The 27861-nt window shown below is 37.2% G+C and overlaps 1 protein-coding gene across 4 annotated transcripts in view; it reads left to right on the forward strand.

The window, feature by feature from the left end:
- Window positions 1–27861, forward strand: part of ciita (class II, major histocompatibility complex, transactivator) — a 53908-nt gene that overhangs the window by 9711 nt on the left and 16336 nt on the right. For all 4 annotated transcript variants that reach the window (XM_062050504.1, XM_062050500.1, XM_062050501.1 and 1 more), the window contains 7 exons: window positions 2400–2462; window positions 10248–10295; window positions 10367–10429; window positions 16155–16247; window positions 16311–16358; window positions 23942–24115; window positions 26027–26068. In XM_062050504.1, the coding sequence (XP_061906488.1) occupies window positions 2408–2462; window positions 10248–10295; window positions 10367–10429; window positions 16155–16247; window positions 16311–16358; window positions 23942–24115; window positions 26027–26068 (523 nt within the window). In that variant the 5' untranslated portion in view covers window positions 2400–2407. The remainder of the gene's footprint in view (window positions 1–2399; window positions 2463–10247; window positions 10296–10366; window positions 10430–16154; window positions 16248–16310; window positions 16359–23941; window positions 24116–26026; window positions 26069–27861) is intronic.

The following is a 27861-nucleotide window of genomic DNA, read 5'->3' on the forward strand; positions in this document are numbered from 1 at the left end:
TTTTTACTTGAGAATCGTTTTTTTAATTGAAGAAATAGTTTTTTTTTACTTGGAAATATTTTTTTTTACTAGCAGAAAACATTTTTTATACTTAAAAATTGTGTATTTGCAGAAAATGTTTTTGTTTTTACTTGCAAATATTTTTTTTATTGAAGAAAATAGTTTTTATACTCGTAAAAAAATTATTTAACTAAATTATTATTTTATTTGAGAATTGCTTTTCTAATTGAAGAAAATTGTTTTTATACTTGTGAATCATTGTTTTGATTAAAGTAAAACATTTGTTTTGCTTGTGAATCTTTTTTTATTTGAAAAAAAAAAGTTTTATGCTTGCAAATGTTTTTTTACTTGAATAAAATAGTTGTTATACTTGCAAATCCTTTCTTTATTTGAAAAAAATATTTTCAATACTTGTAATTTGTTCATTTTTCATAACCCTAGGGTTTTTAATTGAAGACAATCATTGTTTTACTTGCTAATCATTGGGCGTGAGTAAAAGCATTTTTATGTGTTTGTGGTGTTTTGGCAGTCGTTTCAATTCATAATGAAATTATTATTTGCTGTAAGTTCATATATATTTATTTTGTCCTTTTTTTAACGTTGAGTATATAATGTTATGCAGAGGTGTACTTATAACAATTTTAGAGACAAAAATTATACTATTTAGAGTCGCGGGTGTGCAGAAATATTCAATATAAATATTCACTTAACACTCAGACAGTATCGTTTGCTTCAGTCTTGATTTACCGGAAGTGAGTCTTTAGTTTTGGAGCAACGAAGATTTCTGCATAGAATTTTTCCGAACTGATTTTTTATATTTTTTTGTCCTGTCCATCCACTCAGGAAAATCATATTGTTGATGTAGTAACACATAAATGACAATCAACATTATTGCACTACGAAGAGAGCAACACAAATACCAATAGAAATAGCACTATTGATAATGAATAATAATAATAACTATAACATTTTGATGGGCCTGCTATCTGTGCCCTGGACCTCTGGCCGGGGGTCGCCGGAAGCCGCCGTACTTTTAAGATGGTGCCGAGTTTCTGAATCCGTGAGTTTTAGGTGTAACTGTACAAAATGAGCTAGCCTAAAATGTTAGCATGCACACATTAAAATGCTAACACTTAGCATGTGCGCTAATGATGGCATAATAACAGTTAGCATGTCTCACACATCAATTAACACGGCTGTAAGGTGTATGGCTTCGGAAATTGAGGAAAAAAAGTGTAAAATTAAATGAAAAAGTTAGCATGCTTAAGTTAGCTAGCTAGCATGCTATCGTTTGCATGCTACAAGTTAACAAGTGTCACATACCAAGTTATATGACTCTGGGGTAAACGTAACTAAACTAGCTCAAAAAGCTAGCATGTTAATGTTAGCATCCTAGCAAGTTAACATGAGCATGATAATAGTTAGCTTGTCTCACTTACCAAGTTACCAAGGTGCATGGTTGGGGGATTAGAGAAAAAAAGAGTACATTTAGCAAAAAAAGTTAGCACTTTAATGTTAGCATGCTAACGTTTGCATGCTAATGGTGTGTTGGCCCTGTGATGAGGTGGCGACTTGTCCAGGGTGTACCCCACCTTCCGCCCGAATGCAGCTGAGATAGGCTCCAGCACCCCCCGCAACTCCAAAAGGGACAAGCGGTAGAAAATGGATGGATGGATGGTTTACAAGTGTCATGTACCAAGTTATAGGACTCTGGGGTAAACGGTTTCAAAACTAGTTCAGAAAGTAAGCATGCTAATGTTAGCATGCTAGCAGTTAAAAAGTGTCACATAAAAAGTTATATGACCCTATCAGCATTACAATAGATTCAAATGCAAAAGTAAATAAATGTAATGAAAACTTGAATGACAGAAAGATAAGCTGACTATATTAACCTTGTAGATTGTTATAGCTACATAGGTTAAGCTTTATCAGTGTGAATGTTTAAAACACTGAGATTTTTTCTGCAGTGTTTTAACAAATAATTTGCTCACAAATTTTATTTTATGAAATTGTCAGCATAATTTGATGGAAAAATATTTGCAGTAAAGACACAAATGAAACTATAAAGTATCGATACTTTTGACAAACCGAGCTTATATACTGTCATTTTTGTTCATAATCATTACAGGGTAAGTCATTATTGGTCAAATATTTCTACACATTTAGGACCTGCTCTGTTGGTATTATTTCCAAAGATGTGGGGTTGAGGTCCGGGTCTAAAGTCCTTCATGTCTACATAGGCCTGTATTAATGCATCTCTGTGGATTCTACTAGAAATATGTGCTTTTGTAAGGTTTGCACATGCAAAAGTTAGTTTTTAGGATGCGGAGAAAACTAGTTTGAAGCAATAAAAATGTTTCAAGGATATGAACACTAAATCAAGTCTTTGTTCACGACAGGTTCCAAGATGCAGGAGGCGGAGAAGGACTCCATTGTCTGTCTGGACGATGGAGATTTACCAGGTGAATATTTTGCATACATTCACTGTTTACACTCTTAAAAAAATTAAAAATAAAATAAAAACTCAAACCAGCTATTTTTTTTTACTTTAATTCAACAAAGTGCATGTTTACAGTCGTCCATCACCATTTAAAGTTTGCGGCTTCACTTCATTTTTTCAAGCATATTCCGAGTATTGTTGGCCTTAAATGAAGCAATTTCAAGCATACAAAATGCTAAATTAACTAAAAATATGAATAATACAGGACAAAACCCAAAACCAGTGAAGTTGGCACGTTGTGTAAATCAATCAATCAATGTTTATTTATATAGCCCTAAATCACAAGTGTCTCAAAGGGCTGCACAAGCCACAACGACATCCGCGGTACAGAGCCCAAATGGTAAATAAAAACAGAATACAATGATTTGCAAATCCTTTTCAACTTATATTCAATTGAATAGACTGCAAAGACAAGATATTTAATGTTCACACTGAGAAAGTTCTTTTTTTTTTTGCAAATAATCATTAACTTGGAATTTAATGGCAGCAACACATTGCAAAAAAGTTGTCACAGGGGCATTTTTACCACTGTATTACATGGCCTTTCCTTTTAACAACACTCAGTAAACGTTTGGGAACTGAGGAGACCAATTATTGAAGCTTTTCAGGTGGAATTATTTCCCATTCTTGCTTGATGTACAGCTTAAGTTGTTCAACAGTCCGGAGTCTCCGTTGTGGTATTTTAGGCTTCATAATGCGCCACACATTTTCAATGAGAGACAGGTCTGGACTACAGGCAGGCCAGTCTAGTACCCACACTCTTTTACTATGAAGCCACGCTGTTGTAACACATGGCTTGGCATTGTCTTGCTGAAATAAGCAGGGGCGTCCATGATAACGTTGCTTGGATGGCAACATATGTTGCTCCAAAACCTGTATGTACCTTTCAGCATTAATGGTGCCTTAACAGATGTGTAAGTTACCCATGCCTTGGGCACTAATACACCCTCATACCATCACAGATGCTGGCTTTTCAACTTTGCGCCTAGAACAGTCCGGATGGTTCTTTTCCTCTTTGGTCCAATTTGGAATGTGGACTCGTCAGACCACAGAACACTTTTCCACTTTGCATCAGTCCATCTTCGATGAGCTCGGGCCCAGCGAGGCCGGCGGCGTTTCTGAGTGCACTGCAAAATGTCAGTATTCAAAAACAAGAAAAAAAATTACAAAAATTAGGGGTATTTTATTTGAACTAAGCAAAATTATCTGCCAATAGAACAAGAAAATTTGGCTTGTCAAGACTTTCCAAAACAAGTAAAATTAGCTAACTTCAATGAACCCAAAAATACCTTAAAATAAGTATATTCTCACTATTAACAAGTGCACTTTTCTTGGTAGAAAAAAAAATAGACCTTTTTGCTCAATATGTTGAAAAATATTCTTAAATTAAGTAAATGCTAGTGCCATTATCTTGACATAATGATATGCGCTCGTCATTACGTTTCTTGAAACCAGCAAACTTATACTAAAAACCAATGTATTGTTCTTAATGGAAAGGCAACAAGGCAACCGCTTGTTACTCTCGGGGTCTCTTAGCCGCTCAGGAAAATCATATGGTCTAAAAATGCATTTTTCCATCGACAACATGACATCATCGCGCCAAGTGCGTGCTCTTTCAGTCAATTAGTGCGCATATATACAGCCCAGTCCCCAGCCAAAAATGTTTTAATTGTAATTTTTAGGAATTTATCTGAATGTGCATGAACTATTTCTGTTCAAAATTGTTTGAAATGTCACATGTTAAATGTTTAAATATTAACTGTCAGTTTACTGTACTGTGCCAACTGGACTACTATCTGAGTACTTATTTTCTATTGTTTCATTGAAAATAAAACAGCAAAGTCCATTTGGCTGTCATCTGTTTTAATATGAGACACAATTGTGTCAAAGTCATGATTTTTTTTTTTACATGCTTGAAATAAGAAATGATTACTTTAAAAAAGTAGTTTTATACTTGTGAGTGTTGATGACACAGCTTTGCAACAGTTGATATTCTAGTTTCAAGCATGTTTTACTCAATATAGGTAATCAAATCTCAGCAACAAGCTGTAATATCTTACTGAGATAATTTAGGACCAAAACACTTAAAACAAGTAAAACACTAACATAAAATCTGCTTAGTGAGAAGAATTATCTTATCAGACAGAAAATAAGCAAATATCACCCTTGTTTGAGATATTTAATCTTACTTAGATTTCAGTTTTTGCAGTGTCTTGTTGACAAATGGCTTTTGCTTTGCATAGTAGAGTTTTAACTTGCACTTACAGGTGTAGCGACAAACTGTAGTTACTGACAGAGGTTTTCTGAAGTGTTCTTGAGCCCATGTGGTGATATCATTTACACACTGATGTCGCTTTTTGATGCAGTATCGCCTGAGAGATCGAAGTTCACGGGCATTCAATGTTGGTTTTCAGCCTTGCTGCGTACGTACAGTGATTTCTCCAGATTCTCTGAACCTTTTGATGATATTACGGACCGTAGATGGTGAAATCCCTAAATTCCTTGCAAAAGTTCATTGAGTTTGCTCAGGCATTTGTTGACAAAGTGGTGTCCCTCGCCCCATCCTTGTTTGTGAATGACTGAGCATTTCATGGAAGCTGCTTCTATACCCAATCAATCAATCAATCAATCAATCAATGTTTATTTATATAGCCCTAAATCACAAGTGTCTCAAAGGGCTGTACAAGCCACAACGACATCCTCGGTACAGAGCCCACATACGGGCAAGGAAAAACTCACCCCAGTGGGACGTCGGTGAATGACTATGAGAAACCTTGGAGAGGACCGCATATGTGGGTAACCCCCCCCCTCTAGGGGAGACCGAAAGCAACGGATGTCGAGTGGGTCTGACATAACATTGTGAAAGTCCAGTCCACAGTGGATCCAACACATCAGCGGGAGTCCAGTCCACAGCGGGGCCAACAGGAAACCATCCCGAGCGGAGACGGGTCAGCAGCGCAGAGATGTCCCCAACCGATGCACAGGCTAGTGGTCCACCCGGGGTCCCGGCTCTGGACAGCCAGCACTTCATCCATGGCCACCGGACCTATGCAACTCCCCCTCGCAAGGGACAGGGGAGAAGAGGAGAGAAGAAAAGAAACGGCAGATCAACTGGTCTAAAAAAGGGGGGGTCTATTTAAAGGCTAGATTATACAAATGAGTTTTAAGATGGGACTTAAATGCTTCTACTGAGGTAGCATCTCTAACTGTTACCGGGAGGGCATTCCAGAGTACTGGAGCCCGAATAGAAAACGCTCTATAGCCCGCAGACTTTTTTTTGGCTCTGGGAATCACTAATAAGCCGGAGTTCTTTGAACGCAGATTTCTTGTCGGGACATATGGTACAATACAATCGGCGAGATAGGCTGGAGCTAAACCGTGTAATATTTTATACGTAAGTAGTAAAACCTTAAAGTCGCATCTTAAGTGCACAGGAAGCCAGTGCAAGTGAGCCAGTATAGGCGTAATATGATCAAACTTTCTTGTTTTTGTCAAAAGCCTTGCAGCCGCATTTTGTACCAACTGTAATCTTTTAATGCTAGACATAGGGAGGCCCGAAAATAATACGTTACAGTAATCGAGACGAGACGTAACGAACGCATGAATAATGATCTCAGCGTCGCTAGTGGACAAGATGGAACGAATTTTAGCGATATTACGGAGATGAAAGAAGGCCGTTTTAGTAACACTCTTAATGTGTGACTCAAACGAGAGAGTTGGGTCGAAGATAATACCCAGATTCTTTACCGAGTCTCCTTGTTTAATTGTTTGGTTGTCAAATGTTAAGGTGGTATTATTAAATAGATGTTGGTGTCTAGCAGGACCGATAATCAGCATTTCCGTTTTCTTAGCGTTGAGTTGCAAAAAGTTAGCGGACATCCATTGTTTAATTTCATTAAGACACGCCTCCAGCTGACTACAGTCCGGCGTGTTGGTCAGCTTTAGGGGCATGTAGAGTTGAGTGTCATCAGCATAACAGTGAAAGCTAACACCGTACTTGCGTATGATGTCACCCAGCGGCAGCATGTAAATACTAAAGAGTGCAGGGCCAAGAACCGAACCCTGGGGAACTCCGCACGTTACCTTGACATAGTCCGAGGTCACATTGTTATGGGAGACGCACTGCATCCTGTCAGTAAGATAAGAGTTAAACCAAGACAAGGCTAAGTCTGACATACCAATACGTGTTTTGATACGCTCTAATAAAATATTATGATCGACGGTATCGAAAGCGGCGCTAAGATCAAGAAGCAGCAACATAGATGACGCATCAGAATCCATCGTTAGCAATAGATCATTAGTCATTTTTGCGAGGGCTGTCTCCGTAGAGTGATTTGCCCTGAAACCGGATTGAAAAGGTTCACAGAGATTGTTAGTCACTAAGTGTTCATTTAGCTGCTGTGCAACAGTTTTTTCGAGAATTTTGGAAATAAACGGAAGGTGGGAGACCGGTCGGTAGTTTACCATGAGGTCAGGATCGAGGTTAGGTCTTTTGAGCAGAGGATGAATAACCGCTTTTTTGAATGCTAGGGGAACAGTGCCGGAGGAAAGTGATAAGTTTATAATATTTAACACTGATGGACCTAATAATACAAACAGTTCCTTGATACGTTTCCCAGGAAGTGGGTCAAGTAAACATGTTGTTTGTTTTATCCCACTTACACGCTGTAATAATTCCTCTAATGTTATTTCATCAAAAATAGAGAGACTATTTTGGAGGGCAGTGTCCGTCGTATATACAGTCGTATTTGTGTTAATAGAGCCCAGTTGTAGCTGGGATGCGTTGTCTTTAATCTCCTTTCTAATGAGTTCAATTTTCTTATTAAAGAAATTCATAAAATCATCTGCCGAGTGGGTGGAGCTACTGGGAGGAGTCCCTTGTTGGGTTAGCGATGCTACTGTACTAAACAGAAATTTAGGATCGTTTTTGTTGAGGCGGATGAGATTTGAGTAGTATTTAGCTTTAGCTAAGGTAAGCATGCGTTTATAAGTTATTAAACTATCACTCCATGCTTGATGGAAAACCTCAAGTTTCAATCATGGCACCCACCTGTTCCCAATTCGCCTGTTCACCTTTGGGATGTTCCAAATAAGTGTTTGATGAGCAATCCTCAACTTTCTTTTTTGCCACTTGTGCCAGCTTTTTGAAACATGTTGCAAACTAATATTTGCAAAAAATACCAAAGTTTTCCAGTTCGAACATTAAATATTGTGTCTTTGCAGTCTATCCATCCATCCATTTTCAACCGCTCGTCCCTTTCGGGGTTGCGGGGGGTGCTGGAGCCTATCTCAGCTGCATTCGGGCGGAAGGCGGGGTACACCCTGGACAAGTTGCCACCTCATCTCAGGCCAACACAGATAGACAGACAACATTCACACTCACATTCACACACTAGGGCCAATTTAGTGTTGCCAATCATTGAATATAGGTTGAAAACAATTTGCAAATCGTTCTGTTTTTATTTACCATTTACACAACGTGCCAACTTCACTGGTTTTGGGTTTTGTACACACAAACAAACATACACACACATACACATACCTACTGATATGATCTTAAAAAGCACAACTCAACACATTACCAACATTCGGATGAAGTGTCACCTTCATGGTGCGTACAGTACAAGTCAATCGCATGTGAAAATACCAATAATTGCCCTCAATCACAGGTGCGTACATGTGTGGCTATCTAAACACACGTTTTTGCTTCTGTTGTAATGGAAGAATGTTGGTAAATTGTTTATTACTCAATGCCGTAATTTAATTCCACATACTGATATACTAAAGGTTTTAAGTGTTGTACGTGCATACACATGTTTGAAATTACATTGTTCTCTAAAGTTATATTTCTCCTCTTTTGTTGAGAACAATTGTCTTACATTCTTATAGTTTGCTTTGTGCATCATTTTAGCTGTTTGCAAATTCACCAAATCATTTGTTTAAATATTATTACACCCAAAAAAATGATTTCTGTCACTCTTTGAATCTATTTGTGTTTGACTTTCCTTTCTACGGTTACCAAATAGCATTATTTTAGTTTTACAGAGGTAAAGGTACGAATGTGTGTGTTCAAGTTAAAGGAAACGGCAGGCCGTCTTCTTCTCGTCGATGTATTACAATCTTTGCAAGCCGGGTAATGTTTGCTGTGGTCTGGAACAACATGGCAACGTTTGCTGTGGTCTGGAAAAAAATGGTAACGTTTGCTGTGGTCTGGAACAAAACGGTAAAGTTTGCCGTGGTCTGGAACAACATGGCAACGTTTGCCGTTGTTTGGAACAAAATGGTAACATGCCGTGGTCTGGAACAAAATAGTACTGTTTGCTGTGGTCTGGTACAAAATGTTAACGTTTGCTGTGATCTTGAACAAAATGGTAACGTTTGCTGTGATATGGAACAAAATGGTAACGTTTGCTGTTGTCTGGAACAAAACGGTAAAGTTTGCCTTGGTCTGGAACAACATGGCAACGTTTGCCGTGGTCTGGAACAAAATGGTAACATTTGCCGTGGTCTGGAACGAAATAGTACCATGTGCTGTGGTTTGGTACAAAAGGTAAACGTTTGCTGTGGTCTGGAAAAAAATGGTAACGTTTGCTGTGGTCTGGGACAAAACGGTAAAGTTTGCCGTGGTCTGGAACAACGTGGCAACGTTTGCCATGGTCTGGGGAAAAATGGTAACGTTTGCTGTGGTCTGGGACAAAACGGTAAAGTTTGCCGTGGTCTGGAACAACATGGCAACGTTTGCCGTGGTTTGGAACAAAATAGTACCGTTTGCTGTGGTTTGGTACAAAATGTTAACGTTTGCTGTGGTCTGGAACAAAATGGTAACATTTGCCGTGGTCTGGAACAAAATGGTAACGTTTGCTGTGGTCTGGAACAAAATGGTAACGTTTACTGTGATTTGGAACAACATGGCAACGTTTTATGTGGTCTTGAAAAAAATGGTAACGTTTGCTGTGGTCTGGAACAACATGGCAATGTTTGCTGTGGTCTGGAACAACATGGCAATGTTTGCTGTGGTCTGGAACAACATGGCAATGTTTGATGTGGTCTTGAACAAAATGGTAACGTTTGCTGTGGTCTGGAACAAAATAGTAACGTTTGCTGTGGTCTGGAACAACATTGCACATAGCAATCAGAAATGCAGCCAATATTACTTACAGATAATGTGTCATGAGACATGCAAATGTAAATTAAATACACAGAGGGCATGAGAAAAAGAAACTAAATGAGCTCAAATATACCTACAAACGAGGCATGATGATGCAATATGTACATACAGCTAGCCTAAATAGCATGTTAGCATCGGTGAGCTTGCAGTCATGCACTGACCAAATATGACTCCAAAAAGTCAATAACATCAACAAAGCTCACCTTTGTGCATTCACGCACAGCATCAAACGTTTGGTGGACAAAATGAGACAAAGAAGGAGTGGCATAAAACATGTCTATCTGTGGCAGCGTCAGAGAAAGTTGTACATGTAAACAAACTACGATGAGTTCAAGGACCGCCGAAATTAGCAGAGGTCTCCAGGCAAACCTCTACCATGTTTGGAGACATCTGCTGACGTCACTGGTTGGTAAAGATCAGAACAAGTTTGGAACATGACAAAATTACTTTATAAACATCTCAAAGACTCACCTTTTCTGCACTTTTGCATCTCAAATACACCAAAAACAGGCAAGAAAAGTGATTTTTGCAGAACATGACCCCTTTTTAACAAATACTGTCTGATTTTTGCTGTTTCAGACGATTTGTCAGAGTTCATGAACGACAGCTACCTGGTGACAACAGTTGGTAGGTTGTGGAGAAAACGACACGCATGCAGAGCGAGAACACGATTGTAATGATAAAGTCCTGTCTTGTAGACACAGGCAGCCTCTTCGGTGACGACCACCTGTTGACTTTGGACGAAGAGCTCAACAACCACAGTAAGAATCTCCGTATGTCTTTGAATACCAGAAATGTATTGTGGGAAAAATCTGAAACCATTTTTCTAAGCGAGGTGAAAATTAAATGTTGTGATCTTGTGATTAACAATGAAGCATTAAACTGTTCTGTATTATCTACATCATAACTCATTCATCAATAATATTATGAATATATTTTTATTTTTATATATATTATTTTTTATTGTGTAAATTATTTATTTATATATATTTCTTTATATTTATGTATATATTTATTATTTTATTTTATATATATATTTTATTTATGTTATATGTACTATTATTATATATATTATATATTGATATTATTATTAATATATTGTTATTTTATAATATTTGTAATATATTATTATTTGATATTATTACTATTATCATTATTGTATTATTAGTTTTGTTTATACATACATATATATTTATGTATTTATTTATTTATATATGTATGTTAGGGCTGTGACTCTTTGGGCACCACATGATTCGATTTGATTCTTGGGTGTAACGATTTGATTCAGATTCGATTCTTGGTTCAAAATTGATAACTTTTAATAACATTGGGTGACAGTTCTATGATTAACTACATTATTTCATAAAGTAGATAAACAGCTCTGATAAATGTGTACATTACTTTAAAAAAATGGTTTTGTTTAGTAAAATTCTACCCAAACATTTAATAAAGTGGCTAGACAGGACACATTTTAGGGGGGGGGGGGATTTTAGATTTTTCTTTTAATCACTTCAAAATCGTTACAAATAAGAATCACGATTAATTCGAAAATCGATTTTTTTGACACCCCTAATATTTAAGAGGTGTTATTCTTTCCGAGATCTTCATGATTAGGGTAGGTTATCCATTGGAATTGGACGACTCTGTTTCCTTGTTTCCATTCCGATTCTTCTTTGAGAGGAAGGGTCAAAAATGTACGTTACATTTGTCTTTTTTCAAGCAGTACATAAATATCAATCCTTTGAATATAAGGAGTACACTTTCATAAAAGTTTCAATTATTTTTGGAAAACCACACAAAAGAACACACCATACATAATATGTTGTTTATATCAGGGGTTCTTAACCTTTTTGACATCGGGGCCATACTTTTCCACTACATAGAGGGCCGGGGGCCTACTCAGATATTAACACTGAAATTCAAAATGACTCTTGATTTTAATCACATTAAATAATTATATCTAACCTACTGACAGTTTACAACCTTGTCAAATGACACGAAAGCAGGTGTCAATCACAAAGATTATTATCAAGGCTTGGGTCAGGCTGATTACAAACATCAATACTACAAAACTGCAAAAGAATTGATTGATTATGCAGTGTTAATATTTAACTAAATAATAATGGCTAATAATAATAATATTATAATATTAATGTTATAATATTATAATAATATAGTTTTGTTCACAAACTGTCAATTGCATTTGAGTACAAATGAAAATACAGCTCCACCATTCTAGTTATAATTTTTGCGCTTAAAGGGGAACTGCACTTTTTGGGGAATTTTGCGTATCGTTCTCAATCATGATGAGAGACAATGGTGACGAATGCATAAAAAAACAAAAACATGATTGATGATTTCACAGTGTGAAAGCTGATGTGTTTACTTTGTAAATAAGTAAACATGTAGCGCTAAAGTTGACCAGCAGAGGGCGATAAAGCAATGTTTTAGGTTTAATTGCGTTAATCCACTTGTGTGCAATGTTTGCTGTGTGTATCAACACTAAACCTTCTATTTTATTTATGTACCATACACAATGAACGTAATACTTTTGTAATGTTTAAGGGACAAGCGGTAGAAAATGGATGGATGGATATTTTCATTCTTACAAACCTAAATTAAGGAAGACTTATAAAGGAAAACAAACAGTAATTCAAAGAAGGAACATCAACAAAATGTAGCTTCTGTCCCTACATGGTGTTAACTATCTGTCAAGCTGCACACGCTGGAAACGAGTAGCGAGGGCAGAATAATGAATTTATTGACAGTGCGGTGTGAAAGCTGATGTGTGTACTTTTTAAATAAGTAAACATGTAGCGCTAAAGTTGACCAGCAGAGGGCGATAAAGCTACACTTTAGGTTTAATTGTGGTAAACCACATGTGTGCAATGTTTGCTGTGTGTATTAACACTAAACATTCTATTTTATTTATGTACCATACACTGTGGACGTTAAAATGTTGTAATGTTTATATTTTCAGTCTTACAAACCTAAATTAAGGAAGACTTATAAAGGAAAAAAACAGTAATTCAAAAGAAGGAACATCAACCATCAACAAAACGTAGCTTCTGTTCCTACATGCTGTTAACTATCTGTCAAGCTGCACACGCTGGAAACGAGTAGCGAGGGCAGAATAATGAATTTATTGACAGTGCGGTGTGAAAGCTGAGGTGTGTCCTTTTTAAATAAGTAAACATGTAGCGCTAAAGTTTACCAGCAGAGGGCGATAAAGCTACACTTTAGGTTTAATTGTGTTAATTCACATGTGTGCAATGTTTGCTGTGTGTATTTACACTAAACCTTCTATTTTATTTATGTACCATACACTATGGACGTTATATAATTTTGTAGTGTTTATATTTTCAGTCTTACAAACCTGAATTAAGGAAGACTTATAAAGGAAAAAAACAGTTATTCAAAAGAAGGAACATCAACCATCAACAAAACGTAGCTTTTGTTCCTACATGGTGTTAACTACCTGTCAAGCTGCACACGCTGGAAACGAGTAGCGAGGGTAGAATAATGAATTTATTGACAGTGCGGTGTGAAAGCTGATGTTTGTACTTTGTAAATAAGTAAACATGTAGCGCTAAAGTTGACCAGCATAGGGCGATAAAGCTACATTGAGGTTTAATTGTGGTAAACCACGTGTGCAATGTTTGCTGTGTGTATTAGCACTAAACCTTCTATTTTATTTATGTACCACACACAATGGACGTTATACTTGTGTAGTGTTTATATTTTCAGTCTTACAAACCTAAACAAAGGAAGACATATAAAGACACTATAATTCAAAAGAAAGGACATCAACAAAACTTCTGGAGCTTCTGTTTCTTCATGCTGTTAACTATATGTCTAGCTGCACAAGCTAGAAGCGAGTAGCAAGGGCAGAATAATGAATTTATTGACAGTGCAGTGCGAAAGCTGATGTTTACTTTGTAAATAAGTAAACATAGTCTCGAAGGAATATAACCTGCAAAGGCACTTTCTAAAGAAACATTCTATTTTTGATGTCCGGCCCCTGAGACCTTGGGCTCTTGAAACTGTGGCCCTCTTTATGACATAGTTGAATAGCCCTGATTTACTGCAGTATATTTTTTGCATGGTGGTTATTTAATGACATGATCTTTGTTTAAAACAAAGTCAATAATGCACAATAACTAAACTGTAGTAAAAACTACTATCTATACGAGGACTGTATTTATTTAGTCAAAACGGATTTCTTCAAGTCAACAAAACAAAAAATCATTTGTGACTTTTCCCACCCTAAAAAAAAGCCAAACCCACTTTGTGAAGTCTGCTCTGAAGACATCAAACTTGACTAAATGAAGCAAATATATTTGAGATACAAAGAGATGTAGGAGGTCCAAACACACCAACAGATTTTAGAATTGGACGTCGCACCCTGCAGCAGCGGCCGCTGGGGATGGCTAGCGAATCCGATACTTATTTGGTACTGACAGTGCTACCACCATCGATTCACGTCAAATCCTACGGCGCCTTCTTCCGGTACCTGGGTTGCGCGTGACGTCACGCCTGGTGCCAATCACTCCAGCACGATCACTGAGACAACCAAGTAATTGACTCAAAGTAAGGCTCCACTTTTCCAAGAATGCGCTAGCCCCTTCCCTCTGTTGCAAGTTTTGTGGGTTCTGTGTAACATGTTTATGTATGCTTATTGCTATCAAGTTTTTTTCTCGGCCTCAGTCTGCTCACCTTTTTGCCAAGGGGCACCGTAATTGGCAAGCCCGTCAGCGTTCCTGTTCTGTCTCCCTGTACAATTTTTGTCTAATCTTGAACAGGATTATGCTGAAAACCTGAATTTCCCCCCCCCGGGGATTGATAAAGTATCTATTTATCTAGCTAGCTTGATGCTAATAATACGTTGGCTTTTCTATTGACATTGCTACTGATTAGTGTTAGCAATTTTACATGGCGATTTCAATACCTCTAAATTTGGTAATGAAAACTACAATTAAGATGCACGTTACAATCAAGCAGCCGCTGCGTATTAAGTACAATACTTACAGGATTAACACTTTGTGGGGCGCAACAAAAAACACACCATAAAATAAACACTACTGCCATCTAAATATGACAATAAAACAAGAAATAACAGTAAAAATGAGATTTTATCATCAAAAACAATTATTGTCTATCGACATAAGTACCGGTTGAGTACTGGTATCGATTCCCAAGTACCAGGAAATAGTACCGTATCGGTTCAAATATAAACGCTACCCATCCACCAACCCCACCCCACCCCCCCCCCCCCCCCCCCCCCTTCTCTTTAAAGTCCTCCTGTGTCCAGGGAATTATATGAAAATTTATAAAATAAAAAATGTCGCTCTAATTACTCTAGTATCGTTCATGTATTGATACTACCCTTGCTATCAATACCACTGATTAATGGCAGTGGTCACAAAACACTAACAGAGCGCAAATGTTAAGTTATCCTCTTTCTAACTCTTTTTATAATTTATAATTTCCTGTTAATATCTGCTTCCTTTCTGTCGTAATGAACTTCCATCCACTCATCTTAAACTTTACTAAGTACCTATGTCTTTTATTGTTTCAAGCTAGCTTAGCGACTAGCTTAGCAATTAGCTCGCCAGCTCCCACTTCCTCTTCCTCTTTGTGTAACATGTTTCGCATCGTCCTCCAGCGATAATAGCCCTTGCAAGAAATGTTTATTTGCCGCAATGGAGGATTATTGACTGAGTGGAGCGGCTCCACACTGGTCTGGAACAACATTGCAACGTTTGCTTTGGTCTGGAACAAAATAGTAACGTTTGCTGTGGTCTGAAACAAAATGGTAACATTTGCTGTGGTCTGGAACAACCTGGCAACTTTTGCTGTGGTCTGGAACAAAATGGTAATGTTTGCTTTGGTGTGGAACAAAATAGTAATGTTTGCTGTGGTCTGGAACAAAATGGTAACATTTTCTGTGGTCTGGGGCAACATGGCAACTTTTGCTGTGGTCTGGAAGAAAATTGTAACGTTTGCTGTGGTCTGGAACAACATGGCAACGTTTGCTGTGGTGTGGAACAACATGGCAATGTTTGCTGTGTTGTAGAACAAAATGGTAACGTTTGCTGTGGTCTGGAACAACATGGCAACGTTTGCTGTGGTCTGGAACAACATGGCAACGTTTGCTGTGGTCTGGAACAAAATGGTAACGTTTGCTGTGGTCCGGAACAACATGGCACATAACTATCGGAAATGCAGCCAATATTACATACAGATAATGTGTCATCCACACCGTGTATAGAGATACAGTTAGCGGCTATTTCTTCCGGTTGGCGGACTGAGCATTGAAAATGGGAACTTACGTTTAAAATGTGGACGGTTCTGGGAGAATCGGAGTGTAAGACCGGGTTCCTACCCATGCCCAACCCTGTTCTTGTTGTCAAAAAACAAATACGAGTCATAATACACCAACTTACATTCCTTCAACTTGTAATCTCCAATCTTTGTGGCGTACAGGTGACACTCATGTGCCAACGCAGGGAGGGAGTAACCAGGAGGCGGGGCTAATCAAACCAATTAGAGAGAATGGTTGCTGTAAAAGACGAGGAGGTAAAAGTAATTATTTCAATGACAAATACAGTATTTCAATATTTATCATTATTTCCTCTCCAGCTTCACAATGGAAAGCAGCAAACAAGAAATCCAGAGCAGAAAATGAAGGTAAATATGAAAGACATTTCTAGTCTGAAGATATACATTTTACAACGTTCTGTATGGACTTGAATGCAACATTCATAGTTCCAGCAGTTTCTACTGGACAGTTTCAAGTTCCTCCTTTGCAGCATCTTTGCTAACCATGACCCCCGCTAGCCATTTGTGTACGGAATAAGTGCAGCATATATTTGTGTATATACATGCATACACAAGATATCACACACAAGTAGACACGCTGCAGGGCTGCTTGTATCGCACATGATATCACACACAAGTAGACACGCTGCAGGACTGCTTGTATCGCACATGATATCACACACAAGTAGACACGCTGCAGGACTGCTTGTATCAGAGCTCATTTTGGACAATTTAGATACATTCTGATACCATCCGATATTTGTTTATTGCTGATATCGGATCGGTGCATCCCTACAAAATACTGACATCCAGGAAAATTGCAACAAAATAGAAATGTAATTGTCCTACATTTGACTTCCTGGAAGTATACTTATGTAGTATACTTATATAAGTATACTATATTACACAATGGTGAGACACAGACACTGTCACACATTTCATTATCTGATTGTGAGTTATGTTGATGTGTTAAAGTCTACACACTTGCTGCAATATCCCTCTATTACTATATATATATATATATATATATATATATATATATATATATATATATATATATATATATATATATATATATATATATATATATTGCTGTATTACTTACTATATTACTTACTGTATTACTATATTACTTACTATATTACATACTGTAGTACTTGCTATATTACCATATTACTTACTATATATTACTATATTACTTACTATATTGCTATATTACTTACTATGCATTACTATATTACTTTACTTACTATATTTTACTATATTACCTAGTATATTGCTATATTACTTACTGTATTACTTACTATATTACCATATTACTTACTATATTGCTATATTACTTAATGAATCAACTGTCAGGCTTGGTCAAAAATAGGACAAGACATCCCTCAGTGTGACACTCACTGATTATATTACCTACTATATTACTTATATTACTTACTATATTACTATATTACTTACATTACTTACTATTTTACTTACATTACTTACTACATTAATGACTATATTACTTACATTTCTATATTATATTACTTACTATATTACTTACTACATTACTTACTATAGTACTTACTATATTACTTATTATATTACTTAATATATAACTATATTACTTACTAAATTACTTACTATATTACCACATTACTTACTATATATTACTATATTACTATATTACTTACTATATATTACTATATTACTTACTATATTGCTATATTACTTACTATATATTACTTACTATATTGCTGTATTACTTACTATATTACCGACTATATTACTTACTATATTACTTATATTAAATAAATAAATGATAAATGGGTTATACTTGTATAGCGCTTTTCTACCTTCAAGGTACTCAAAGCGTTTTGACAGTATTTCCACATTTACCCATTCACACACACATTCACACACTGATGGCGGGAGCTGCCATGCAAGGCGCTAACCAGCAGCCATCAGGAGCAAGGGTGAAGTGTCTTGCCCAAGGACACAACAGACGTGACTACGATGGTAGAAGGTGGGGATTGAACCCCAGTAACCAGCAACCCTCCGATTGCTGGCACGGCCAACTTCACCACGCCGTATTACTTACTATATTACTATATTACTTACTATATTGCTATATTACTTACTATATATTACTTACTATATTGCTATATTACTTACTGTATTACTTACTGTATTACTTACTATATCACCGACTATATTACTTATATTACTTACTATATTACTTACTGTATTACTTACTATATTACCTACTATATTATTTATATTACTTCCTATATTACTATATTACTTACTATATTACTTACATTACTTACTACATTACTATATTATTTACTGTATTACTATATTACTTACTATATTACTACATTACTTACTACATTACTTACTATATTACTTACTATATTACTTACTGTATTACTTACTGTATTACTTATATTACTCACTATATTACTTACTGTATTACTTAATATATTACTATATTACTCACTATATTACTTACTGTATTACCATATTACTTACTATATTGCTATATTATGGTATGGGATGGCGTAGTGGGTAGAGCAGCCGTGCCAGAAACCTGAGGGTTGCAGGTTCCCTCCCGGCCTCTTACCATCCAAATCGCTGCCGTTGTGTCCTTGGGCAGGACACTTCACCCTCACACTGGTGAATGAATGATAGGTGGTGGTCGGAGGGGCCGTAGGAGCAAACTGGCAGCCACACTTCCGTCAGTCTACCCTAGGGCAGCTGTGGCTACAAAAGTAGTTTACCACCACCAGGTGTGAATGAATGATGGGTTCTCACTTCTCTGTGAAGCGCTTTGAGTGTCTAGAAAAGCGCTATATAAATCTAATCCATTATTATTATTATTATTACTTACTATATTGCTATATTACTTACTACCTTAATTACTATATTACTATATTACTAACTATATTACTTACTATATTACTATATTAATTACTATATTACTTATATTACTTACTATATTACTATATTACTTACTATATTGCTATATTACTTAATATATTACTATATTAACTACTACATTACTTATATTACTTACTACCTTAATTACTATATTACTACATTACTAACTATATTACTTACTATATTACTATGTTACTTACTATATTACTACATTACTTACTTTATTACTTATATTACTTAATACATTACTATACTACTTACTATATTACTATATTACTTAATATATTACTGTATTACTCTATTACTTATATTACTTACTACATTACTTAATATATTACTTACTATATTACTCTATTACTTAATATATTCATTTTCATTTTTTCATTTATTTATTTATTTCAGGCAATGACAAAAACGTACAAGTTGACAAAACATAATAATATAAATTAATATAGTGCATTATTGTCCAGTTTTGCCTGAAAGGGAGTGGGAAGAAGATAATTTATTTAATCCCACCCCCAGTTCTCCATTCAGTGATTATTCACATGAGTTTCACTCTCACTTTGGTCAAGGATTATAATACAGATGTTGTATCATAGTAGCATTACCATAGGTAACAATAATTATTACACTGTAACAATCATTTGTATCAACAATGTAGGAATAATGAATATACCAACACAACAATGGTAATAGACATCATAGCAATAATGGTAATAGACAACATAGCAATAATGGTAAGGAAACATTGAGCACATGTTACACTTTGAGACAGAGTACAGCAGCAGGTCAAATTAAAGACCCTCATCTCTATATTTGAACCAGACCTCATGTTTGTATAATAATTTAAATCGATTAATAGTTTGGCATTGCTTGTGTTGTAAGTCCAGTTTGTTCCATAGTTTTACTCCGCATACAGACACACAAAAACGTTTACGAGTGGTTTGAGCTCTCGGCAATAAGAAATATCCAAAGCCTCTCAAGTTATGAGCTTGCACTCGTCTTATAAAAAAACGTTGTAGATTAGGTGGCAATAATTTGTTAAAAGCTTTATACAAGATTATTAATGTATTATATTTAACAAGGTCATCAAATTTGAGCAACTTTGATTGCATAAACAGATTATGAGTATGTTCTAAATAACCAACGTTGTGAATGATCTGCACTGCTCTTTTCTGTAATATGATCAGAGGATGAATTGTGTTGTGGTAAGTATTCCCCCATATTTCAACACAGTATGTAAGGTATGGGAGTACCAAGGTGCAGTATAGAGTACGGAGTGCATTTTCATTGAGGTATAGTTTTGCTTTGTTTATAATTGAGAGGCTTTTGGAGATTTTTGTGTAAATGTGTCTGACATGAGGTTTCCATGATAGTTTACTATCAATTATTACTCCCAAAAATGTATTCTCATTTACGATTTCAATTTGGGTACCATCAATACTTATTTTCTGTTCAGACGTTATGCTGCGATTTCCAAACATTACTATCTTAGTTTTATTTATATTCAAAGATAATTTATTTGTGTCCATCCATTTTTTTACTATGTTTAGTTCTGTGTTTACTGTATTTATGAGCTCATTATAGTCATCACTACTGTAAAATAAATTTGTGTCATTTGCAAAAAGTATAAATTTCAGTATTTTGGATGTATTAAACATATCATTAATATATACATTAAACAGTTTTGGCCCCAACACGGACCCTTGGGGGACACCACAAGCAATGCCAAGAGTATCAGATAAAAATTGACCCATTTTAACAAACTGTACCCTCCCTGTTAAATAACTTTTTAACCAGTCACCAGCCAGCCCCCTAATTCCACATCTTCCCATTTTATCTAGTAGAATTGAATGATTAATGGTATCAAAGGCTTTCTTTAGGTCAATAAAAATACCAACTGCATATCTTTTATGCTCCAGTGCATTAGTAATTTCCTCAATAGCTTCAGTTATTGCCATTGAAGTTGTTCTTTTGGACCTAAAGCCATACTGACCGTCATTGATTATATGATGCTTCTCAAGAAAAGATTCAAGTCGAGAGTTAAATAGTTCCTCTAAGATTTTTGAGAACTGAGGCAAAAGAGAGATTGGTCTGTAATTGGTGAAAGCGTGTTTGCTGTCACTTTTGAAGAGCGGAGTTACTTTAGCGATTTTCATTTGACTTGGAAAGCAGCCAGTCTGGAATGATAAATTACATATATAAGTTAATGGTTTTACAATATTCAGGATAACCTTTTGAACCAATATCATGTTGATATCATGGCAGTTAGTGGAGCACTTACTTTTACACTTCCGCACAATGTTTGTCACTTCCTGCTCATTGGTAGCTGAGAGGAAGAATGACGAAGAATTCTGTTCAATAGTTGATTTTGTAACTCCATTGTCTGGGATATCAACAGCCAATTTAGGACCAACATTTACAAAAAAACTATTGAACTTGTTTACTACATTAGTCATATTATAATCTTCACCGTTTTCATCAATAAAGTAATCAGGATATGTCAACTTGGAATATCCTTGTTTGATTAGACTATTCAAAACATCCCAAGTTCCTTTTATATTATTTTTGTTTTCATATAGTTTTTTTTGATAATATAACCGTTTGCTTGTTCTTATAATATCAGTTAATTTATTTTTATACTTCTTGTATCGTTGTTCGACTTCTTTTGTTTTTATTTTGATGAAAAGTTTGTAGAGATTGTTTTTATTTTTACAGGCATTAATTATCCCTTTTGTGATCCAAGGGCTATTTTTATTTTTTCCTTTTATAAAATATTCTTTTACGGGGCAATGTTTATTATGCAGGGAAGTAAAGATGTCTAAAAATTACAATAAGCACTGTCCACATTTGGTTCTCTGTATACTGAAGTCCAATCCTGAACTGCCAAACTATTGTTTAGGTCACAGATTGTTTCCTCAGTTGTTATTCGTTTAGAGATTTTTGCCATAGTGTCTTTGGTTTTCTTGAGATGACAGTCATATAAAGTAAAAACAGGTAAATGGTCAGTGATGTCACATATAAATAGGCCACTGGTGACTTGATTTCCCATAATGTTTGTAAAAATGTTGTCAATGATTGTGGCACTATGTGTTGTTATTCTGCTTGGTTTGGTTATGGTTGGATATAGAGACAAGCTGTACATTGTGTCAATGAAGTCATCAACATGTTTTTGCTTGGTTGAGTTTAACAAATCAATGTTAAAATCACCACAGATAAATATGTTTTTTTGGTTCACAGAGGAAAATAGTTTACCCATCCACTCATTGAAAAATTCTATGCTTGAACCAGGTGCCCGATATACACAGCTCATGAAGATATTTGTCTTTTTGTCATTTAGGATTTCCACTGTTAAACATTCAAATAATCCATCGACTGCTATGGTCATGTTTGTTAAAACTTTAAATGTAACAGATTTATGAATGTAAAATGCGACCCCTCCTCCTACTTTATTTATTCTGTTTATGTATGTTAATTCATAGTCATTCAAACTAAAATCAATACCTTTATCATTGTTGAACCAGGTTTCAGTGATTGCAACAATGGTAAATGGATGACTAAATTCTTTCAGGTAATCCTTGATAGTCTCAAAGTTAGTGTACATGCATTCGACTATTGACATGTATTATAGATAGACTATCTTCTGATTTTACACTGTTTTCATATTGTTCGCGGGTAAAATAATTACAGTTTTTAACAATCGCAGAGAAAAAATTATTATCAGGGTCTATGTCCATATCAGTCTCTGTTGTGGTGTGCTCTTGATACTCACACATGTCCAGTTCTTTTTGTTGATGTTGGAGGATCTTCTGTAACATGTCCATATTAATACTTGGTGTGGTCTGTGTTCTTGGTGTGGGTAGCATTGAGATGATGTAAAAGTCACAAGCTACATTGATACCAAGTACTGCATCAATGTCAATACTTGTCAAGATCTTCTATTTTCCTTATCACCAAGATTTTTGCTTCCTCCGGCGTCCCATTTAGTTTGATGAAGATCTTACAGTTCTTTACCCAGGTTTGTTGAATTTTGCTTTGCCTTTTAAGTTGTCGTGCGACCCTTGCCATGTCAGCATTTTTCTTGGTCAAGTGTTCATTGATGAAAACATCTGTTCCTTTGAGTTTGCGTCCTTGCCTTAATAGTGCGATCTTCTTCTTTCTGCTTGCGAATCTCATGATGACAGCGGGTGGTCTCTGGTTCCTCATGGGCAGTGGGTGACAAGCCTCGATGTGCTCCAGGTCCATCTCTATCCCCCTGCTTTGGAGATAGGAGGCCACCTACTGCTCCACCGACTGTGCCTCCTGCACGCTGGGCTCCCCGCTGTCCGCGGCCACCGCACGCGCGTTGTTGCGTGGCTTGATCTTCATCCCGGTGATGACCACATCATTCATGCGGGAGTATTGCTCCAGCTCGTCCACTCGCTGCTCCAGGTCCACAATGCGCCGGGCTTTTTCCACGTTCTGGAGGCGTAGTTGTTTGACCTCCTCCAGCAGGCCCAAAAGCTGCTCCTGGTGCTCCCTCACCGCAGTCACATCGCCGCACAGGGAAAGGAGTGCGAGCCTCATCTCCTCGAACTCCTCCGATGTGGGGCTTTTCCTCGGTGCAGGCATCACGGTCTATCTGCCGACGCATCCAGCAACAGAAGGAAAAATCCACCTCCGTATCTCAGGCTAGCCAGCTCCGGTGTGCTAGCTCGCAGCTCCGATCGACACAAAGCTACAAAGTGTCACGGCACAGTGACACAGCGAAGCCAAAAAAGTACAAAAAATTGTACTGGCTTTGCACAAGGTAATTGCCAAACTCGACAGCCCCGCTTCGAAAACAGCCAGACGCGCGCAAACTCCAAACCGGAAGTGACATCAATCCAACCATATTACTTAATATGTTACTATAATATTTACTATATTACTTAATATATTACTATATTACATACAATATTACTATGTTACTTACTACATTACTAAATTGTGTGATCTCTGAGTAACAGAAGAAAACGACTGCATTCTTGTTTGGACTTTTCCAGGCCCTGATCCAGGACTGATGCCGAGTCAAGGAGACCCGACAAGTCTCTCCACACCCCCAACAAGTGGTCTTCCTCTCAGTTTCTCAGTCCCGTTCTTTACATTCCCAGACGTGACGACTTATCCAGTTCTCAGGCTTCCGCTCCCTGGTGTTGCCGCGCCAACATACATACTAGGTGAGAGAAGACATCTTACACTGTAAAACACCAAATAAACTGGTGATGACCTCACTTAACTTCAACTCTGTAGTCATATTTTACGAGTTCTTTGGGTCTTTTGTAGGGATCTAACAACATAAGAGTAGTAATGATAAACCAATCTGCTCATCTACTTGAGAAACAAGCTAACCATGTATGTATATATGTATATTCATATACAAAACCCAAAACCAGTGAAGTTGGCACGTTGTGTAAATGGTAAATAAAAACAGAATACAATTATTTGCAAATCCTTTTCAACTTATATTCAATTGAATAGACTGCAAAGACAAGAAATGTTATGTTCCAACTGGAAAACTTTATTTTTTGCAAATATTAGCTCATTTGGAATTTGATGCCTGCAACATTTCAAAAAAGTTGGCACAAGTGGCAAAAAAGACTGAGAAAGCTGAGGAATGCTCATCAAACACTTATTTGGAATATCCCACAGGTGAACAGGCTAATTGGGAACAGGTGGGTGCCATGATAGGGTATAAAAGCAGCTTCCATGAAATGCTCAGTCATTCTCAAACAAGAATGGGGCGAGGGTCACCACTTTGTGAACAAATACGTGAGCAAATTATTTAAGAACATTTCTCAACCAGCTATTGCAATGAATTTAGGGAATTCACCATCTAGGGTCTGTAATATCATCAAAAAGTTCAGAGAATCTGGAGAAATCACTGCACGTAAGCAGCAAGGCTGAAAACCAACATTGAATGGCCGTGACCTTCGATCCTTCATCAAAAAGCGATATCAGTGTGTAAAGGATATCACCACGTGGGCTCAGGAACACTTCAGAAAAACACTGTCAGTAACTACAGTTGGTCGCTACATCTGTAAGTGCAAGTTAAAACTCTACTATGCAAAGAGAAAGCCATTTATCAACAACACCCAGAAATACCGGCGACTTGGCTGGGCCCGAGCTCATCTAAGATGGACTGATGCAAAGTGTAAAAGTGTTCTGTGGTCTGACGAGTCCACTTTTCAAATTGTTTTTGGAAACTGTGGACGTCGTGTCCTGCGGAAAGAAGAGGAAAAGAACCACCAGGATTGTTATTGGCCCAAGGTTCAAAAGCAAGCATCTGTGATGGTGTGGGGGTGTATTAGTGCCCAAGGCATGGGTAACTTACACAAATGTGAAGGCACCATTAATGCTGAAAGGTGCATACAGGTTTTGGAGTGACATATGTTGCCATCTGAGCAATGTTATCATGGACGCCCCTGCTTATTTCAGCAAGACAATGCCAAGCCACATGTTACAACAGCGTGGCTTCATAGTAAAGGAGTGCGGGTACTAGACTGGCCTGCCTGTAGTCCAGACCTGTCTCCCATTGAAAATGTGTGGCGCAATACGAAGCCTAAAATACCACAACAGAGACCCCGGACTGTTGAACAACTTAAGCTGTACATCAAGCAAGAATGGGAAAGAATTCCACCTGAAAAGCTTCAAAAATGTGTCTCCTCAGTTCCCAAACGTTTACTGAGTGTTGTTAAAAGGAAAGGCCATGTAACACAGTGGTAAAAATGCCCCTGTGACAACTTTTTTGCAATGTGTTGCTGCCATTAAATTTTAAGTTAATGAATATTTGCAAAGAAAAATGAAGTTTCTCAATGGGAACATTAAATATCGTGTCTTTGCAGTCTATTCAATTGAATATAAGTTGAAAAGGATTTGCAAATCATTGTATTCTGTTTTTATTTACCATTTACACAACGTGCCAACTTCACTGGTTTTGGGTTTTGTGTGTATATATATATATATATATATATATATATATATATATATATATATATATATATATATATATATATATATATATATATATATATATATATATATTGTATTGTGGTAATGTAATTGTCATGATCCTGTATTGTGTGTTGCAGTGACTTCTTCATGTCAACTGCAGCCACCACCCTCCAGCCCAGGTGGGTCAAGTCTTTACATGTGTTGCTATGCAAAGTAACATATGAAACAACATTTGAACACCAGAAATTAGAAAAGTCTCACTTTTTTTTTCCTGAAGCGAAGGTGTGAAAGATTGTGACAATTATTGCGTATTGCTGTTGATGGACAACTACACATTTAGGATGCAGTTTCACAGCCATCACATAAGACAAGAACACACACGTCGTTCTCTTTTCTGTGGATTATAAAGAGTGAAAACTGCTAGTAAGAGGCGGCTCACAATGCAACAACATCTAAAGACTGTCAACAAGGTTTTATATACACGCTGTAAGTATTTTTGTACAGTAGTAACATGAACATTAATGACTACATGTCATATTTTAGGCATGACCCTAACTTATTTCCCCAGGTGCTTTGATTGCAACAAACACTACTTTCATGACAACAACAGTGAAAAAGATCACTTTCTGTGTTTGCTAGCACTAATGTCAGAGCCTTGGAGCGTTAGCATGTAGCACTATTGCTAAACGTTTCAAAAGCCAACATGAAACAGTGACTCACAATCGCTGCTCTCACTGGCATGCCCACTGATGGGATGGTTGTATATTTCAGCACTTGTGCTCTCCTTGAGCTGCTTAATTCAGAATAAGGTGAGATGCATGATTTTTGATTCAGCATTAACTTTTACTCACTCTAAGGCTATACAGCAGCAGCTCGAGCTCTTCCTCTTTCTTTTCCTCCTTTTTCTTCTTCTCCCCCTCCTTCTTATCTTGCTCCTCCTCCTTCGCCTCTTCCTCCTCCTTCTTGCTGTTCTTCTCCTCCCTCTCCCTCTCCTCCTTTGCCTCTTTCCCCTCTCTCCTCCTCCTTATCCCCCTCCTCGTCCTTCTTCTTTTTCTCCTCCTCCTCATTTTCCTTCTTCTTCTCCTCCTTTAACCCTTCCTTCTTTTTCTCCTCCTTCTCCTCCTGTTTCTCCTCCTTCTCCTTTTCCCGCTCCTTCTTCTCCTTTGCCGCCTCCTCCTTCTTGCTGTTGTTTTTCTCCTTCTTCCTCTTCTTTCTCCTCCGCCTTCTATCCCTCCTTGTTCTCCTTCTCCTTGTTCTTCTTCTTTGCCTCCTCCTCTTTCTTGCTGTTGTCCTTCTCCTTCTTTCTCTTCCTTCCCCCACACATTCTCCTCATCCACCTACTTCTTCTCCTCCTCCTCCTCCTTTTCCTTCTCCTCCCCTTTTTCATTCTCCTTCCTCTTTCTTCTCCTCCTTTTTGTCCCCATCCTTCTCCTTTTCCTCCACCTCCTCCTTCCCCCGCACCTCCTCCCATCCCCCTCCTTCTTCTTCTCCTCCTTCTCCCCATCCTTTTACTTCTCATTCCCCTCCTCCTTTTACTTCTTCTCTTATTCATTTTCCTCCTCCTCCTTTCCCCCTCCTTATCCCTCCCCCTCTCATTCTGTCCCTCCTCCTACTTCTCCTCCTCTTTCTTCTTCTTTTTGTCCTTCTCCTCCTTTGCCTCCTTCTTCCTGTTGTCCTTCTCCTTTTTCCTCTTCCTTCTTTCTCCTCCTTCTCCTTCTCCTCCTTTGCCTCCTTCTTGCTGTTGTCCTTCTCCTTCTTCCTTCTTTCTCCTCCTTCTCCTTCTCCTCATACATAAACAGACCAATGCATTGCTTTTTTTTTCTTTTGCCATTGCTTCATCAACCCTTTGAGCTGAGCTCTATAAAACTGGGCTTCTTGACCTTTTCTATACTAAACTGCTTTATCACTTTAGTCATACTTTTTGCGCTTAAGAAACTTCTCTGTGATTTTAGCTACAGACGTCTTATGTTTG

Source organism: Entelurus aequoreus, linkage group LG06 (assembly GCF_033978785.1).
Source record: "Entelurus aequoreus isolate RoL-2023_Sb linkage group LG06, RoL_Eaeq_v1.1, whole genome shotgun sequence".
Lineage (NCBI taxonomy): Eukaryota > Metazoa > Chordata > Actinopteri > Syngnathiformes > Syngnathidae > Entelurus > Entelurus aequoreus.